Genomic DNA, 18,918 nt, shown 5'->3' on the forward strand with positions numbered 1-18,918 from the left:
GATAAAACCCAACTGTGATGGCACACACCTGTAATTCCAGCAGTTGAAAGGCAGTTCAGGAGGATCCTGAGTTCAGGCAAGCCTGGTCTACATAGTAAGATCCTATCTCAAAAAAGGAAAAAAATGACTTATTTAGGAAGAGAGCAGTCTATTAAAACAAGAAGTGGCTAGGACTGAGAGTCAAAGACCTTTAACACATAAAAGCTGGTGAAGAACAAAGAATCTTCAAAGGTTATCAGACAGGTAGAAGGAAAACCACAAGATGTTGTCATTCAAGTCAAAGGAAAATCATGTGCTGGGAAGAGGAATGAGTAACAGCTTCCTGCCCCTGGCAGGAGGGTCATGAAAGACGAAGACAAAACACAGTTACTGGGTCAGTGAGTTAAGGCCACTGGTGACTTCAGCCAGACCTGCGTCAGAGGAGGAATGAGCTGAGAAGCAGAGGTGGTGAGTAAGGGGAGGTGAGGTCCTGGAGAGAGAACTGACAATGGAAGAGAAGTCATGGATCCCTGCCCCACTGGTTACCAAACAAAGCAAAGCAACTCACAATCCAATCAAGGTACATCAAACTGAAGTCAGTTTTGTAGACTATCCTTCGAAGCACTGAATTTCTTACCATGTTATCAATTTTGAATGTTTTGTCATCAATATGAAGAGGCTTCCTCCCTACCCTGACTCTCTCAGAGGGCAGTAGTAAGAGCTAGACCAAAGCAGGTCTTGGAGGCCATGTTAAGGAGCATTTATTTTTTGACACTGGTCCTGTGGCTTGAACTCAGGGCCTCATGCTCTCACTTGGTCTTTTCACTCAAAGTGGGTGCTCTACCATTTGAGCCACATGTCCACTTCTGGCTATTTGTTGGATCTACAGTCTCAAAGACTTTTCTGCCTGAACTGGCATTGAATTGTGATTCTCAGTTCTCAGCCTCCTGAATAGTTAGGATTACAAGTGTGAGCCACCAGTACCAGTATCGGCTTAAGAAATAGTCCTTTTATCCTTACCACAACAGACAGAAATCTAAGAATTATTTTTTTCTTCTGATTTCCTTTTTTTTTTCTTTCTGCTTATGTGGTGCTGAGGAATCAAACCCAGGGCCTCATGCATGCAAGGCAAGTGCTCTACCACTGAGCCACCTTCCCAGCCCCCCCCCCTTTTTTTTTTAAGAGAGACTTTTTTACAGAATCTAGAGCATACACAAGGAGACAGGAAAGAATAAAACTCCAGATATCACTCACCAGGCTTCAACACTTTTACCCTTTGTCCTACCCTCCCATACCTCTAACTCCTTTAACTGAAGGGTTTAATGCACGGGAGTGACATGATTATATGTGTGTTGAAAAGATCATACATCTAGATAACATAGATTTTCTGTTTGTTTGAGACAAGGTCTTTCTGTGTTGCCAAGAATGGCCCTGAACTTTTGGGATCAAGCAATACTCTCACATCAGCTAGCAGAACAGCTGAAACTACACATGTACACTACCTTGCCCAACCAGAAAATAAGTATTTTAGGTTTTTTAAGCCATACAGTCTCTGTCACAACTGCTCAACTTTGTTGTTATGGCTAGAAAGCAGTCCCAGACAAAAGCAAATGCAAATGTGGCCGTGTTCCAACTAAATCTTATTTACCGACTCTGAAATTTGAAATTCACATAATTTTATGTGCCATACAATCTGCTTTTGATTCCCCTCCTGATTTAAAAATGGAAACCACCATTTTTGGCCATACAGAAACAGGCAGAGGCCAGATGTGGGTAGAGAATGCACTGTAGTGGTAGGGTAGGAAGACCTGCTTGAGGCTACTGCAGGAGTCAGGAATCAAATCACAGCATGTGTAGCCAAGGGAGAAGAGAGTATAGGAAATATATTTAAAGTGCTTTTATCAAGCACTTTCTGTGCCCTAAGCCCAATGGTAGGGCTGCAGATATACACATGAACAAGTAGTTTTTGCCATTGAGTCCAGTTAGAGAGACAGATGTAGACTTTGCTATGTCATGTGGTAAGAACTACAACAAGGTAGTATGGAATGTAGCTCAGATTTACTGACTGGTTCCTTTAGAGAAATGTCATACAGGACTTTCAACAGCGACATTTAGATAAGAACTTAAAACCGGAGTAGAAATGGCCATATAGAGTAAGTGGGGAGTATATATTTAAGGCAAAGATATAAACTTCAGCTCCATCTTTCTTTCTTATTGAGGGGTATGTAAGAGGGAACTGAACAAATCTGTAGGCCAAGAAACCTGTCAAATAACTGTGGTTGACAATAATTGATTATATATTTCAAAATAGCCAGCAGAGAGGATTTCCAATGTTCTGAAATGCTAAGTGTCTGAGGCGATGGTATAACAAGTACCCTGACCTGATCTTTACACATTTTATACATGGATTGAAATACTACATTCTAACCTGTAAATGTCTACTATTATTATGTGTCAATTAAAAATAATAACAGGTCAAATAGTGGATCAAGATGTAGCCCTAGCTACCTTGGTGGTGGAGACTGGGGAATCTGGGTTTGAGGTCAGTCAGCCTAGGCATCAATGTTTTTGAGATTCCCTCCCAAACAATGACAGGACATTTATCTGAGTTATGAGGGACACACAATGGCTGGGTTGCAAAGGCTGGTGCCTTCCTTGGGAAAGCCCAAGTAGGAGGCCTGCAGCTCAGCCTCACCTGCGCATAAAGGGAGACCCTACCTCAACTTGTGAAAATGGACTAGAAGCACAGGAGACTCTGTTTAGCAAGCACGAAACTCTGAGTGTAATCCCCAGTACCACAAAGAAATTCAAAGAAAAAAAATGAATTGAAAAATATAATACCGAAGAAGTGAAGCTATGGATCAAGTGCTAGAGTGCCAGTCTATCGAATATGGAAATATAATGATGAAATCCCCTTTTGGATAACTAATAATACAAGCCAACAAAAATATGTATCACACACATACATAAAGTGTCAAGGTGGAGTGCCTGGTGAGAATAATTGGAACATTAAATGCCCTCCTGCTCCAGACCGGGGCTACATCCTGCATCTCTCTTATTTCTCTTACCCCTCCCCTCCTATTCACTGCCCTTTTCACTATTCCCTTAAGGTACCAAAGACAAGACTGTCTCAGGACCATTGTCCTGCAGTTCCCACTGGCCAGAGTCGGCTTCACCTTTGCTTTACTCCCTGGAAGCCTGTTCTGGCTACCCTGTCAAAAACAGACTCCGTTCGTTCTCATGTTTGTTTGATTACCCACCCCCCGCATAGCATTTATTATTACCTCATTCATTTGCTTATCAGCTAGCTTCCCAACTAGGACTATAAGCTCCGATAAAGAAGAGTCTTTGTTTCCTTAGTGTCTGGAACAGAACTTGGCTCACATGAGTACACTCCACGTCCACATGCTTAGAACAGGCAGGTTCCATCAACCTCAAAGTGAGAATATTCCAGGGAGGGGGGTGGGAAACACCCAGAAAACAAATTGTACCAAAACTGAAACACAAAGGAACTTTTTTTTTTTTTGGTCTTGCATTAGTTTCTGAATAATTCAGTATGACAAGTATTTCTGATGAATTTATATTGCATCAGGTATTCTTTAAAATATACTTGAGAATGTGTGCCAGGTTAGATGCAAAAAGCTGTATTTATTACTACATAGCCTGGCCTAGCCTTAAACTTTAGCTTTTCCCTAGTACTGGGATCACAAGGAGATTACAGGTGTGAACCAACTCCTAGCTCTTCATAATGTAAGAAGCTTGGAACATGTGTAGATTTGGGTGTCAAGGGGAGTCCTGGAGGTTGTTCTCCTGGATATAGAGGCAAGAGTGTATTAATAAAACAAATCAACAAAAGTGGGTGGGGAGGGGGGCAGCGGTCAGGAGCTAAGGGAATGAAATGGCAGGAATGCAAGCCTTAGAGTCTCTATTTTATTGAGTAAGATGGAGAGAGGGGAGGGATTCACGTTTGAACTATCTAAGGGAAATGGCAAAGAGTGACAGGGGAAGAGAGACATTCGAACTCAAGCTAGATTAAGCATACTGTGTCCATGGGAGGGGTGAGGTCTGACAGAGAAGGAGTTCTCCCCACACCGTTCATGGTAATTTGATTTATCTTTCTTGGAGTCACATAAGAATTACAGGGTGAGGAGAACCAAGTAAAGGCCCTAGGAAGAATAAGGTGAAGGTGAGGGGTGCAGAGAAAGTGAAACCTGAGAGGTACAGCTAACTCATCCGAGGGTGCTATAGAATCTAAGGGAATGGGACCAAAGAATAGACAATGTTTCCTTGGCTTTATGCAGTCTATGATGAAAACCACAAAAAAACAAGAAGCATACCTTGCTCCGTGGCAGCGGGGAATTCTCAGTTGGCTGGAAATGAGTTTCAGGAGGAATTGCCAGCTGCTATCCTGTCCTTCCTCCCTTCCCTTGGGCAGGACATTTGTAAAAACAAACAGTAAAGAATTTTATTACAGTAAAGAATTTTATTCCAAGTCTTTCCTCCTTACTTCTGCTTTCATTGGAATACTTTTATTGCTAAGCCAAGGTTTTTAATGTTCATAGTAAATACGATTTGATATTGTGTGTGACCAGTTTTGAGGTGGTAATGAGATACGATTTTTTCATTCAGAACTGAAGGCTTAGTGATGGGTAAGAATTCGCTTTTTTGGTGCAAGGAAGATCCTATCAACTTGCAGGTTAACAACAAAAGAATACTTGCTCTCTCCAAATGTGTTTATGGTCCTCCTATCTCTGCCTCCTAAGAAGCTGGGATTATCTAAGCATAAAACACGGTCCTGAGCAACTAGTGGTAAGCTTCACCTTTTAGAAAAAAAAAAAAAAAAATCTTGGACTTTTCCTATATCCCATATTTAATCTGTCTGGAAATTCTGTGGTCTCAAGCTTTTAAAATATACCCCAAATCTGTTGATTTTTTTCCTCACAGCCACTAATATGACCTTTGTCCAAACCATCATTTTCTACCTAGATTATTGTAAAAATTTCTAACAGGTTCTCTTTCAGTCTGTGTTTTACAACAGCTGGAATGATCCTATCAAAATACAAGTCAGCTTACAGCACTTCTGTGCTGAAAACCTTCCCAGGGCTCCTCATTTCACTCAGAGTGAAAGCCAAGTTCCTTATAATAGCTCAGTAGTCTCTACATTATCTGATCCTTTGTATCACCTTTCCTCATCTCTACAACTCCCCTTCTTATCCAGTCTGTGCTAGCTAGTCTGGTCTCCCAAATGGTCCAGGAATACACCAGGTAGGCTCCTCTCTCAGGGTGTGTGGGTTCCTCCCTTTGCCTGGAGGTCTTTTCTCATGTAATCATGTTCTTCATTTTGCCATCTCCTAGGTCTGTGCCCCCACAGCACCTTTTCTGTAAGGTTGCCTTAACTATTTAAAATTGCCTCTTTTGATTCTTACTTTCTTTAACCTCCTACTCTTTTCTACTTTTTTTTTTTTTTGGTCAGTCGTAGGACCTGAACTCTGGGCCTGTTCGCTGTCCCTCAGCTCTTTAGCTCAAGGCTAGCACTCTACACTTGAGCCACAGTGCCACTTCCGGCTTTTTTGCTTATGTGGTACTGAGGAATCGAACCCAGGGCCTCATGCATGCAAGGCAAGCATTCTACCAGTGAGCCACCTTCCCAGCCCTCTTTTTTACTTTTATCCTAAGCTATAAGAGGTTTTTTAGCTATTAATGTTCTTAATCATTGACTTTATTATCCATTGGATTTTGTTTTCTTCATTGTTTTATCTCCAGTACTTAGGTTGGGATTCTGTTAAATAATGAATGCAGGGACAATTTTCTCTTACTTAACTAGGTATAATCCTCCTAAAATATTTAGACTTCAGCTATTTTTTTTTTTTTTGAGAATGCTATATTCTATTGAATCTGCCAAAAGTTGTATTTCCAGAGATAGTAGTTGGAATGGCACAACAGGGTGATTGATGAGGATTTTGGTGAGGGATATGTAGGGTTAAAAAGCTGTCATTTGTATCTTTAGATACTGAATATTGAACTCAGGACCTCTTACTTGTTAGACAGATTCTCCACCACTCACTATCCATATTCCCATTCCTTTTTGCTTTAGTTACTTTTCATGTAGGCTCTCACTTTTCTTGCCCTGAGAGGTATATTATTGGATCCTACTTATGCTCCCAACTCCATTGGATGACAACTGTGCACCACTATGCCTAGTTTTTTTCATTAACATGAGGTCTCGGGGAACTTTTGGTCTGGGCTGGCCTCCAAACTTGATGTTCCTGATCTCCAAAAGCATGAGCAGTGGCACCTTACCTGTGTTGTCCATTCTTGAAACTACATACATTCTGGTGTTCGACTCACCTTAATTTTCTAGAATCATGTATAACAAAGAAAAGTGATTCTGAGTGGATGACTTAACCAGAACTAAGCTTCCAGGAGACAAGGTGCATGACATCTGTCCGCATCTGATGGAAGAGGGTTCTGTAAGTACTTTGGCTACTCCTTTAAAGGAAGTCATTGCCATTTTCCCAGGCCTTCGCTTTCCATCCTACAAAAGGCCAGGATCTCCCATGTGGGAGTGTGTTCCCACGGCCTTAGAAGGTGAAAAGCTCCTCAGAAAGCTGCTTTATATCTATTATTTACTTTGTGTCAACATATACCTAACAACAACAACAAAAACCCGACTACAACAAAAACCCCATCACTTTAACTGAAGTACTTTAAAAATGACATTTTTTTGACATATCTGCTACCATGGAACTTTTAAGTTAGGATCTGGACGATGGCAATGGAGAGGAAGCATCCAGACACTCGCCAATCTCCATTTTGTCGGGACGACTCGGGTCCCCGCCGCCTCCGGCAGTCGCTTCCACCTAGCCCAAGGATCCGAAGGTAAGGGGTGCAACTACCGTGCTCAAAGGAGGAGCCCAAGCTGATGATGGCCGCACGCATCCACGGGCTCATTTGTTGTCTTCGGTGTTTGTGGTTCTCCGGGCTCCGCCTACCAGCATTCAGGTTCCGCCAGAAAGCGCGTCCCCGAGCCTCTCCACCGCGCGCTCCCGACGGCATTCACAGCCAATGGCGAACCCTCGTGTCCCGCCCACCGGCAGGTGCGCGCATGCGCCTGCGGCGATCCGCGGGCGGGGCCGGCGCGAGGGGCGGGGCCGGCAGGGGGCGGGGTCAGGGCAGCTCCGCGGGGGCCTGGCTGGGATTAGTTGTTTCGGAGGGACGGAGAGAACCCCTGGGCTGTCGAGAGCCGTGCGGAGACAAAAGCCGCGTTCGTCGCGGGGGGAAGAAGGGCTCGCCCGAGGGTGGGATCCCGGTTCGGTGACGTCCCAGCCCGCCAGGGGACCCGCACGTCGCTGCCTCGCAACAGGTCCGCCGCGTCGCGCGTGGCCTCGCCCTCGCTCCCCTCCCCCGCGCCCCCCGCCCCCCGGGGCGCCTCCGCTCGTCCGGGCGGCGGGTCGGCCACCGGCTTCCATGCGGTTCGGATCCACAATGATGCCGGTAAGCGGGCTGGCGTGCGGAGGGGACCGCGGCGTCGGGCCCGGAAGTGCGCGAGGTGGGGGGGCCGTGGGCGAAGGCGGTCCGCGTCGCGGGCGAGCCTGGAGTGCAGTCCCCGGGGTCAGGGGTTCCGAACCCCCGGAGTTTGAGCAGAGGTTGAGGCGCCAACTCCAGTTCTCGGGACTCCTGGCGTGGGGGGTTCGGCGCTACCCTGGGAAGGTCTCCCCCCCACCCTCAAACCAAACATTGCCCAGGAGTTAGTTGAGCCGCGCGCGGGTGGGGTCGCCCCTCGAAACTTCTCGGCTCTGGATTGAGCCCCGAGTCTTGAAGGTCAAGGGGAGCGGAGCCGGGCGGCGTGGACGCGGTCCTGGATGACTCCTATTGTCTAAACTTTGGTACCGGACGGAACAGCACCTTGGAAGAGGGCGCCTGGCGTTTCCCTTGGCTTTCGATCTGAGACCGCGCAGCCCGGTCTCTCTCGCCTCTCGGTGGAGACGAGTTTTAGCCGAGGCAACCTCTGAAGTTTGAGTTCTCGGCAGAAACGTCGGGGCCCGGTTCCCCGCGGGGCCCCCCCGCCCCCCCAGATCGGCCGGGGATGAGCGCGTTCTGTAGGTGCCCCGCCGGCACTTGGCGTGTGGCCTCCCGCTCACAGGTGAACTGTGCGTTTGAGACGCTACTCCAGTAAATGTCTCTCTTTTTTTTCTTAAGCGAGCTCAGAAAAATCTGGCGGGTCGCGGTGGCTTTCTGCAGGGGTTTGGGAGTGCGAAGCCTCGTGGAAATTACGTTCGCTCCGTTCCCACGGAAGCCGGGGCAGCAAGCCCAGGTTTTTATGGCTCCATTTGTCCAAAACAAAGGAACAGACCGACCTTCATTTTGCTTTTGCAGAACCTGTGCAATGGACGTTCCCCCCCCGCACCCCCAGCCACGTCTTGGCCCCCCCTTAACTTGTGTCATGGAGGACAACCCAAAACTTGAACGTACTGGACAAGCATAGCTTGATTAAACCCTAAGTGGTTTGGATTGGTTTGGGATGGATTGTCCGGCTAGGAATCAAGGAATTTGGAATTGTTAAAAGCGTTTTGCCTCTTCGGGTTATGAAGTTAGGTTTATGGTGTGAATGCTCAATATCTGTGCCATGAGTAAGGCTGAAGGGTTTTGTAAGGGCTTTTTGTCCCTTGAATTTACTTTTCTTCCACATGAAATTGCTTTAGCAGGGTGTGTGTGTGTGTGTGTGTGTGTGTGTGTGTGTGTGTGTGTGTGTGTGTGAAAAACAAGGAAGAGAGAACAGGTGTTTGTTGTGGTATAGCTTCTTTAGGGATTAGTTCTATGTCAAGGTATCTCTTGGGGTTTCTTTTAAAATGTGGGGACATTTTCCTTCCCCCAACTACATATTCTTTCATATCATATCATCAGACTTCTTAAAAAATTGGATTCCAGACAAAATTCAGTTCACGAATAGGTTTTTCAGACTGCTTTTCTGATGTTAGGCTAAAATCTTAACAGACTTGATGTGGTGGCAAGCTCACCAACTTTGAAGTCAGACTAACCCCTTTAAGATTGAACAGCTCCTACTAACTTCAGTGACCAAAGGTTTTTATTTTTATTTTTTATTTTCTTTTCCCAAATGAGGATGGGATGCTAATTCCAGTTAGGTGGTTTTTTCTGATTAGAGGTACTGTTACAGCCCAGCTTAGAGTGTTTTAGATAAAAACTGCCTGAATGACTAGCTTGGTTAAACTGGAAATTCTTATGCTGTGATACATACATATGGGAAAAAATTTTATTTATGTTCATGTTATTCTATTCATGCTATATGTGCTTTTGTACTGTGGTATTTGGGATGCTTGGAAAGAAATTATTTTTCATTGGTGGGAAGCAGGGTCTTTGCACCATGCAAGTGCTCTTCTAACACTTTAAGTTAGAGCTGGGAGTGGAGATATGGCTCAGTTGGTAAAGCACCAGCCTTGAACAAAAATAAAACAAATGAGAGTGCAAGGCCTTAAGTTCCAGCCCGGTAAACACCCCCTCCCCCCCATGCTGACTAAGGGGTGGGAAGTATTCCAGTGGTGTAACTCCTTTGAACAACTAAGTAACAGTTTAACAAAATAAATACCTGGAAACTGAAACACATTTTGTCAAGGAGGGAGGTGTAGGGGAAGGAGAGACAAGATGACTGGAGAAAGAAAGGGTGGGAGAAAACTAGTCATGTGAAAATGAAACCAGGTGACTAGAATATGGATGAGGTTAGGAGAGATGGAGGGAGAATGATGGGGGCGGGGGGAGTAATGTTGATTAAGATGCATGTTGAATTGAAATACTCTGTGGGTTGGAGGCATTACTCAGTTGGTAGAGCATTAATGACTGAAATGAGTGAAAGCATCTGGTACTCAGTTTGAGTTCTGGTCTTGGACCAAAAAAATTCTTTGTAAACTAAAGATAATTCAAAAAATTAAAAATAAAGGTGTTTTGTTGGTATCTTTAGCTTTTAATATGATTGGATTCTTATTCTACAGTGAATAAGGTTTTGTCTAACCCTTTTTTGGGGGTGGGGATTGTATTGGGGTTTCAACTCAGGGCCTACACTTCCTAGGACCACTTGGACCATGTACCCAGCCCATTCTAACCATTTTAAACATACAGTTCTGTAGAATTCAGTGCATTCTCTGATTTGTTTTGAAAAGCATTATATATTAAGAATGTGCAAATAAATGGTGTTCGTGTGTTTTCTCACCAAAGAGCACAGAGTCAAGTGGTGTAAGTGGGACAAGAAGCGATAATTGGACCCCAAACCAGAAGCAGAAGATACATTTCAGTAGGGTAACTAAAAATAAATAGGCAAGCTCTGCTAACCACAATAGAGATAATGATAGGGTACTGCAGAGGGAATGATAATTACTCTCATTTTCAGATACCTGCCATGTTTAGTATCTCTGATTCTGTGATGTTTCTATAGCTGAGTTAGGAGAAACTGATTAATCTTTCAAATTTCACACCTTATTTTTCTTCAGAAAAAGGGAACTATTTGTACATTGAGAGTGTGCTCTGGAGTATTCTAAGTCTTTGCATTTGAGTTTTCAGATGGAGACATTTATCCAAAGTTTTTTTCAGCCATTTGAATTATGTTAGGTATCTTTTTTTTTTTTTATTACTTTCATTTTGTGAAGTGTTAGATTCGAATCAAAGTATGTTTTGATGTTAGAGCATGACTAACTTTCAAAGCATCCGTTGCTCTTTTCAGATAATAATTGTATGAAAATTCCTACTGTTCCTGCTGCTGAAATGATAAATTAAAAAAAAAACAAACCCAAAATCTTAAATTTCACAAACGACACACTGTATTTAGGCCAAATACAGTAGACTGCCAGAGTGCTTGAATTTGTGTGTGTCATTTACTGGTAAGAAATGACATGTACTTGGTATATGTATACCTATACTAGAAATGTTCTGTGTATGTATTGTCCAGTACAATAGTCACCAACCTCATGTGGCTACTGCCCTGCAAATGTGGCTAAGTACACCAAGGGACCAAACTTGAAGAAATTAATTTGAATTCTGTTAGTCTCATGTGCTCGGTGGTGACTTAGAACACGCAATAAAACGCAATGACATTACACAAACTACAAAGACAATAGTTTCCAGAAAATAATACCTTATTTACTTATTTGCTGGTACTGGGGCTTGAACTCAGGTCCTTGAACTGTTGCTTATTAGATATTTTTTTTTTCCCCGAAGGCTGGAAGCTTTTTCTACTCTACCACTTGAGCCTCACCTTCATTACTAGCTTTTTGCTGCTTAATTGGAGATGAGTCTCTTGTATTTGTTGGCCTGGACTAACTTGGAACCATGATTCTCCAGTCTCTTATCTTCTGAGTCGTCAGAATTATAGGTGTGAGCCAATGGCACTCAGCTATACTAGTTTGTTTTAAAAAGCCCAATTGAACTGATCATGGCTTATTTTAAAAATTTATGGCATTTTACCTTTCAGCATACAGAGATGTGATTTTTTTAATATGTTTTAAAATCTGACTGGGATATTGTATATTTTTTGTTCTTAGCAATTTGATACTTAATCAGTAGAATTTTTATTTCTATGGATTGACTTTGTGTAACTTGTACAACTATAGCTGGTAATTTTTCTTTAAACACTGGTTAATTTCAAAATTCCATCTTTTTGGTGTGTTTTCCTGTGGTATTGGAGTTTGAATTTTCAGAGTCTTGTGTTTATGTCCTAGCTGGTTCTAGACATTGATCTTCTTACTTATGTCTCCTGTATAGGTGGGATGGTGGAAATGACAGGTTTTTGTTGGTTAAGATGGATCTTGGGAACAACAAAGCTTTGTACATATTTTCCAAAAGGAAATTGTGTGAAAACCAAAATCTTTCAAGTTACAGATTCAGAACACTGCATTTATATAATTATGAGGTCTTCTGAAAGAATTATTTGCTGTTGAATAATAATGTAGAAAGTTAGCTTAGACCAGGTTTTATTTCAGAATAAAATATAGATTAGGTTGTCAAGTTCCTATTTTTATATAATTGTAATTGTCAAGGGTTGCTAAGTCATCTGTTTTTAAAATATGCAAAAATATCTCACAGTTCATGTGCTGTAGCCTTGTTGCCTTATGGCTTTGATTATATTAAATATGGAACACATTTTAAATTTTTTGTAATTTTGCTTGTCTCAGAGAAATTAAATTTAGATTGTGCAAAGAAACTTAAAGTGCATTTACTTTTGATTTCAGAATTAAAGAGAATTTCCTTATCTGGAATGGTCTCTTACTCTTTTTTTATTAAATTAAAAAAATTGTTACTATAAAGGTGCTATACAGAGGGGTTACTGTTTTATAATTTAGGTGGTGAGGACATTTCTTTTTGGACAGTGTCGCCCAGTCATTTCTTCATATACTGCTCCTAGAAATAACTCTTTCCCCTTTTTCTCCCCCCAAACAGACAGTAGAAACAGTAAGACAAAACTTTCTGTTGTGAAGCTTTTAAGGAATACTGTGACTTTATCACCTTTGGTAATCTACCAAGTGTGTGCCACTCCTTAAAATGTCTTTCTAAAGCTGATTTAACATTAACTCTGAACAGGTCTTGAAGCTCAGTTGTACAGGTTCTCTAGCTTAATTGGAGGAACTAGCAATACATGCTGCTGGGATTTCTCATCGTGTATTGTAAACCAGCAGGTATCTCAAAGAATAGGAATGTAATGTAAGAGCTTAGGAATTCAGGGAGCTCTCAGCTCATACCGTTTAATGCTGCCAAACACTATTTAACACTTATGTTTTGATAGCGTGCTAGGTACTGCACAGAACATTTTTCTTTAATCAGTTGGAATTGAGAAAAGAAAACATAGATAGTATGGCTATGTATGAAATGTATTCTTAGGTTGGAGTGGTGGGTGAAACTTGAAAATTGTACATCTCTTTGGGGTAAGCCAAGAAGTTCTGGTCCTTAAAGAGATCTGTAGATGAGCAGGAAGTACTTAGGAGACAGAGTAAAACACTGAACATACTGACTTGTCAGAGGAAATTTGTCTTATGGAAGAAAGCCATATTTTATTTATTTATGTGCTGGTACTGGGACTTGAATTTAGGGCCAGGGAGCTCTCCCTCAGCTTTTTTGCTCAAGAATGGTACTCTACCATTTGAGCTACAGCTCCACTTCTGAAAGGCAAATTCTAAACAGACAATGAGAAGGAAGAAAGTTTCATAGACTTAGTGACTGTAATTATTTTTATCTTGTCTTCTGCATAAAATGTATTAAAATAGTGATTAATTTGAATGATAATAGAACCGAATTCTCAATGAAAATGCCTGTTTTCTTGTCAGTAACTAGTGAACTTTTGAACACATACACCATTTATTTTGCTAGAATCAGCTTTATAACAGTACTACTTTTATTTCGATTTATGTAGTTTTCAATATCTCTTAGGGCACAGGCATAGAAAAATAGTAGATAAGTCATGATTATACCAATTTGAGTTACTAATAGTGAAAGAAATATGGTTACAGCAATTTATGGATCTTCCTTTGTGCAAGAAACTTCCAGCCCCAGGTGGGCTGTGGAAGCCCTGCTCTCTAACTTCATTCCCAGATTAGGCCAAGGGCTTCTACTGGAGCTCTCTCTTGGTTGTCTTATCTGATCCCCTTTACATACTGTGAAGTAGAGCTTCCCATTCTCACTTAACAGATAAAGAATTTGAAGCTTAGAGGGTTTAAGTAATTTGTTCTTGGTCTTTCTGAAATGAGGTTTGAGCCGGGTCCAGATAGAAACCCATACCCTGTTCAAGATCACAAATACCTGGGTTACAGTGTTTTTAGATATATTTGCAGAGCAATCAGTAGTCTTGATATCATCTTTTGGCTATGGTAGCTCCAAATATTGCACTTCAGACTATAACTGTAATTATTGTTGAAGTAGAAAAAGGAAGACAGACATCTTCATTAACATTGGTCAGTCCCTTAGGAGTTTCATGTAATGATGTGATGGTACCTGCCCGTGGGCAAAGAAACTTTGTGTGGTGATGTTTTTTCTCCTAACTCATACTACTGGGGAGATCTCAAATCTTCCCCAGCTGCAGGGAAAGTGAAAAGGGTTTGGGAATTAGCTTTTGTAGGAGGGGTATTAAACAATACTCTTTTTTTTTTTTGCTGTGGTATGTTTAAGTAGGGCTTGAGGGCAATGATGGAAGGTAGGAAGGAAAAGCGCAGAGGTGCAAAAGGGTGCTGAGAGATTGGAGAAACAGAGTGTCTGCTGGGAAATCATTGCTGCCCCCATTCCCCAGCCATTTCCGGTTGTTTGGATGGTGCCAGAGGACCTGAAGATGGCGATGGGTGACATTTTGCCTGCAGCCTCAGGATTGTTTGTGTCACAAATTCTATGGGATTATGCTAGGAATTTAGAGGAAATCATGTCAAATCATATCTCTTCATTCTTTCTTATTGATTGTTTTCTGATGACTATTTCGAGTATCACCTGTAGAACAAATGTTTAGTGGTGTCCACTGTATTTCTGTTCCTTTTCTAAATGTCCTAAGTACAGAAAAGAGCACAACACGGAAGAGCTTAACTTTCATAGAGTTTATGAGGAGTTTGGGTGAGGGAGACAGGAAATAACCATTAATGAAAACTGTGAAAGGATGAGTCCTACCTAACTGAGTTGGGCTCAGGTGACTGGTATGGCTACTTTAGGTGGTCAGGAAGGTGACATTTCAGCTGGACTTGACTGCTAAGAAGCAGCCAGTCCTTAAGAGATGTGCAGGGAGAGCATTTCAGTAGGGAAGAATTCCTAGGGATCCTGGTAGAAGCAGCACTGGACTGGAGGCTAGGGGAGGCCAGTTGGTAGGGGAGAAGTGGGAGGAACTGAAGTAAGAGAGTTGGCAGCAGATTTTCTCTGGCTGTGACTAGGGAAAGAGTAGGGTAGACATTGGAGTTGTTTTATGTTGGAGAGTCCATAATCTGATAGGGAAAGCTTTCTTTGTTCTAAGATTAATGTGACCTAGAGGCACCAATGTGAAAGACATAGGAAAGGAAGGGCAAGAGTGGGAAAGGCTTAGAATTCCACCATAGAAAGTCTATGGAAAGCTGTTGGAAATAGATATTTATGCCCAACTGTTGGGAGAAATTGGTTGTGGACTTAAACTGTTACTTTTTATAATGCTTTACTGATTTGCTCTAAGTGACTGGTGAGCCCCAGGAATAGTAGAAGATCCCGTCCTGTGGATGGAAGGGAAAACTCATCTGAGAGCCCTGGAGAGCTACACAGAGCAGTTTAAATTTAAGCTTGTCACTGTGTTCTTTCAAGCTACAGAAGGCATATCAGGTTTCTTAAAGGAGCCTTACGCTTTAGAACAATTTACTCTTGACTCAAGACCACTCTGTGATACTCTGGCTACTTCCACCTAAATGTTCTTTGACTTTTCCTCCCCCTTCCCCTCACCCCTCCATATTGAAGAAAATCAGACCAGAGCCTACTTTAATTTAATGGTCTCTTCATGTACATGTTTTTCTGAATCACAAAAAGATCTAGATGGTAATTGTTAGATGTAGGTCATTTTTAAAAAATGGGTTGATTGCTTGAAAGAAGGGGGCTGTTTTGGATAACATTTGTTTAAGTAGCTAGGATCTTGTAGTTTTTCATTAGCCAGAGTGTTACCCTAGCCCTTTTTCCTGTTTTCTCCTGTAGTTGTTGGGTACTCATGCCCTTAATCCCTGTCTTCAGTCCTGGTGCTTCTGATCAAATCTGTTTTATACCTTCTTTCGTACATACATATACCTTATACCTTTTTTCTCCAACTGTTGTTTACTGCTTCTTCAACCCATTCAGTGTTGTGCTGCCCTGGTGGTCTTTCCAGCTACTTCGTTTTTTATTCCCTCTCCAGATTTCTTTGAAGACAGACTTTGAAGGGCATAAAAGGAAATTTCTTAACTTAGATACCATGCTTCCTTGTTATCTAGCCCAGTGGATTTCAGCCTTTTTGTCTCAAGGATACATTTCCATTCCAGAAGCTTCAGCCATATTATGGAATGGTCAGAAAACTCAGTATTAGAGTTGGTAGTTATGCTGGGCTGTGATGCCAGAGGAGTAGCCTTCCTGCCTTGCCCATACAGAAGGGCACGTGGTCACTATTTCCCTCAGCCTTTCTTGGAGCTGTGTCTCACCACGTAGGGAGATCTGTGTAGTGCCCCCTTTGTGTCTCTGAGGATTCCATGGGCTAACTTGGGAAGTTACACTTCTTTCTTTCATTTTGCTCCTGAGTACTGGGATTAGTGGTGAGCACCACCATGCCTGGTTCAGTAGTATTTCCAGAATCACTTTGATTCTGTGTCTTTCTGTTTTCATTGGACCTTAGGTATACCATGAGGAAGTTCTCATATGGCATGGCTCTGTAAGCTCTTTCAGGGTGTGGGTGCCTCATGCCTTTTCATCCCGGTGTTCTCAGCATTTAGCACAGTGTTTGCCATGTTGTAAGGATATAATCAGTATTGTTTATTAAGCTATGAATGGATATGTATTGTTGTTTCTTTATTTTCTTTGGTGCTGGCAGTTCTTGCCTTCACATCCATTGTGAAGTGGTGGGTAGAAAGGAAAGAATTAGAAGTAATGGATTAGCTAACTCATAGCATCTTAGAGTTCTTAGTGAATAAATGTGAAAACCAGAATGCAATATATAACAACACTTGTATGTAATGTAAGACACATAAGCAGCATGGCTTAGGTTAGGAGAAAGCATACCTACATTAATCTTATAAAATAGTTGTGCAGGGCAAGAATTCATTATTAAATTCATATTTTTGGGTCTTTGTTTGTAGATTGTTTCTGATAGCCAGTGAAAGCCGTGTAGCTTCTTCTAGGTGTTCTGCTTTGGAATTAGATCTCTCTCTAAATTCATCTGGGGTGTGACTCAAGTGATAGAAGTCTGGAGTTCAAACTTCAGTGCCACCAAAAATATAAATAAGTAAAAAGAAAGAAAAAAAAATTTCTTGGTTTATGTCCAAATAGTCTGGAACATGTTGTCACTTGAGACAGTGTATGGCTTCAGAAAAGCTCACTGTGAACCAATACCACATACCATTTATGGATAAATGTGTCTTGGTTAAATGTACTGACAGTCTTGTTCTAGTATTCTGTTAAGGTCCCCATCTTCCAAAGACTTTTGACTCAGAGTATCTTTAGAGTACTTGAGTAGATACATGTTGCAGATTTGTTGTGGGTAAGTCTGAGTATATTGGGGGGAGTGGATGGAATAGGGGAGGAGTGTGTGGTGGTCACAGAGGCAAAGAGAACATTTACTTCTGGAGCTGGATGTTTTGTAGCAGAAGAAGTTTTATAACCTCTGAGTCATCCTAGGCACTAAGGGACAGTGCCTATCTAGGTAACAGATTAAGCTACTCTGGGGAGAGAAGCAATGGAAAGTATGGGTTATTTAGATTTTTCTTTGTGGTTCTATCTGTTCTTTTTGCTGCAGGGCCTTTTCATGGAATGTCTTCCCCCAGACTGTCTGGCTTTTTCTTATCACAATTTGTTGTTCTTCTCACTTCTCTTTTCTGATTCCCATCACATTACTTTATAGAGCACTCTCTTTTCTTTCTGCCCCAAAGAAGGCAAGCTTTCTCATCACTGTATTCCCATCACCTAAACTGTACATATGTGCAGTGCTCAATAAACAAATGGACAAGTGAATCAAAGACCTTAAAGTCAGGAGTTGTGATTGAGAAAGCTGCAGAATCAGGAGAGAGAGAGTGGCTGGCGTGGATAAACTAACATGCCTGGAAGTCTCAGTACAGAGGTGACTGTTAGCCTGTCTACGTATATGCAGTGGTTATGTTAACCAGTGGCTATGATCAACAGGTAGCTTGTGTTTTTCAATATACACTGACATTTTGCTTCAATTAACCAAACTTGCTGTATTCTCCCTCACCCAAATGTTAATTATCTTAGAAAATGATTATGCGTTCTACATGTTAGTGAATGGAAAGTCAGGACATTTCTTCCACATGTAATTTTTTTTATGGAATATGGATCCAATTAATACTAAAGATTACATACTTTTTTTGGTTCCCCAATTGGTTCCCAAAGGAATAGTGTATGATATTAAAAAATCCACTGGGTGTGAATCTATGATTTTGCTTTTAACGCAGATCTGGCTGGTAGAAACTGATGCATGTATGCAGAAAGTATGCCATGAAAGAAACCAGGCCACTCAGGGATGTCACTCGTGGAAATAGACGGGGATTTTCAAAAGCAGTTCAGTGGCCTGAAGAGTAAAGGAGGTGGGACAAAGGACTACATTAATCTTATAAAATAGTTGTGTAGGGCAAGCCAAGCCTTTGTGAGCAGTGGTGTCCAGTAACCATGTTGAAGCTGGAACCCATCATGGGGAAAGTTGGAGAGTGTCTCCAAGAGAAAGGCTCATAGATGGAATGTGTTGAGGGCTTGTCCACTCAGAATCTGGGGACAAAAGGAACAGTTTGGGCTGAGATCCTGAGCTGCATAGAAAGGGCAGCCTCATCAGTAACCAGGGCAGAGCATGCTCAAGGTAGGGAGCCTGAGCACCCCACCCCGTGTACATTTCCTGAAGGCAGAGTGGCCACAGGAGCAGAGTGGCCAGCCAGCTCATCCCTGAGGAGCAGGAGGCAGAATGTCCCAGAAGACTAGGATGGTTTGGATCTAGTTTCTAGATCTCTTTGGTTGGGATGAATGTTGGTGTGTGAGTTTGAGATAGAAGCTGTTTGATGTCGCTGTTTGTGTGTGTGTGTGCTGTTTGATGTCCCTGTTTCTGTGTGTGTGTGTGTGTGTGTGTGTACACGTACGTGTACTTGATGCTGGGGGTGGAACCCAGGCATGTGCTAGACAAGAACTTTAACCACTCTCCTCTGATGTAGCTGTTTCTTAGTTCAGTCCCTTTTCTGTCAGTGTTAAGACAGCAGTTGAGTTATGCTCTGC

General features: G+C 42.2%; 1 protein-coding gene across 1 annotated transcript in view; it reads left to right on the forward strand.

Annotated features, from left to right (window-relative positions):
- Positions 1-7,178: 7,178 nt before the first annotated feature.
- Positions 7,179-18,918, forward strand: part of Tp53bp2 (tumor protein p53 binding protein 2) — a 53,275-nt gene continuing 41,535 nt past the window's right edge. Inside the window, exon 1 of the mRNA XM_042681847.1 lies at positions 7,179-7,473. Coding sequence (XP_042537781.1) covers positions 7,447-7,473 — 27 coding nt within the window. The 5' untranslated portion in view covers positions 7,179-7,446. The remainder of the gene's footprint in view (positions 7,474-18,918) is intronic.

This window comes from Dipodomys spectabilis, unplaced genomic scaffold (genome assembly GCF_019054845.1).
Source record: "Dipodomys spectabilis isolate Male_0828 unplaced genomic scaffold, ASM1905484v1 ptg000069l, whole genome shotgun sequence".
Classification (NCBI taxonomy): Eukaryota; Metazoa; Chordata; class Mammalia; order Rodentia; family Heteromyidae; genus Dipodomys; species Dipodomys spectabilis.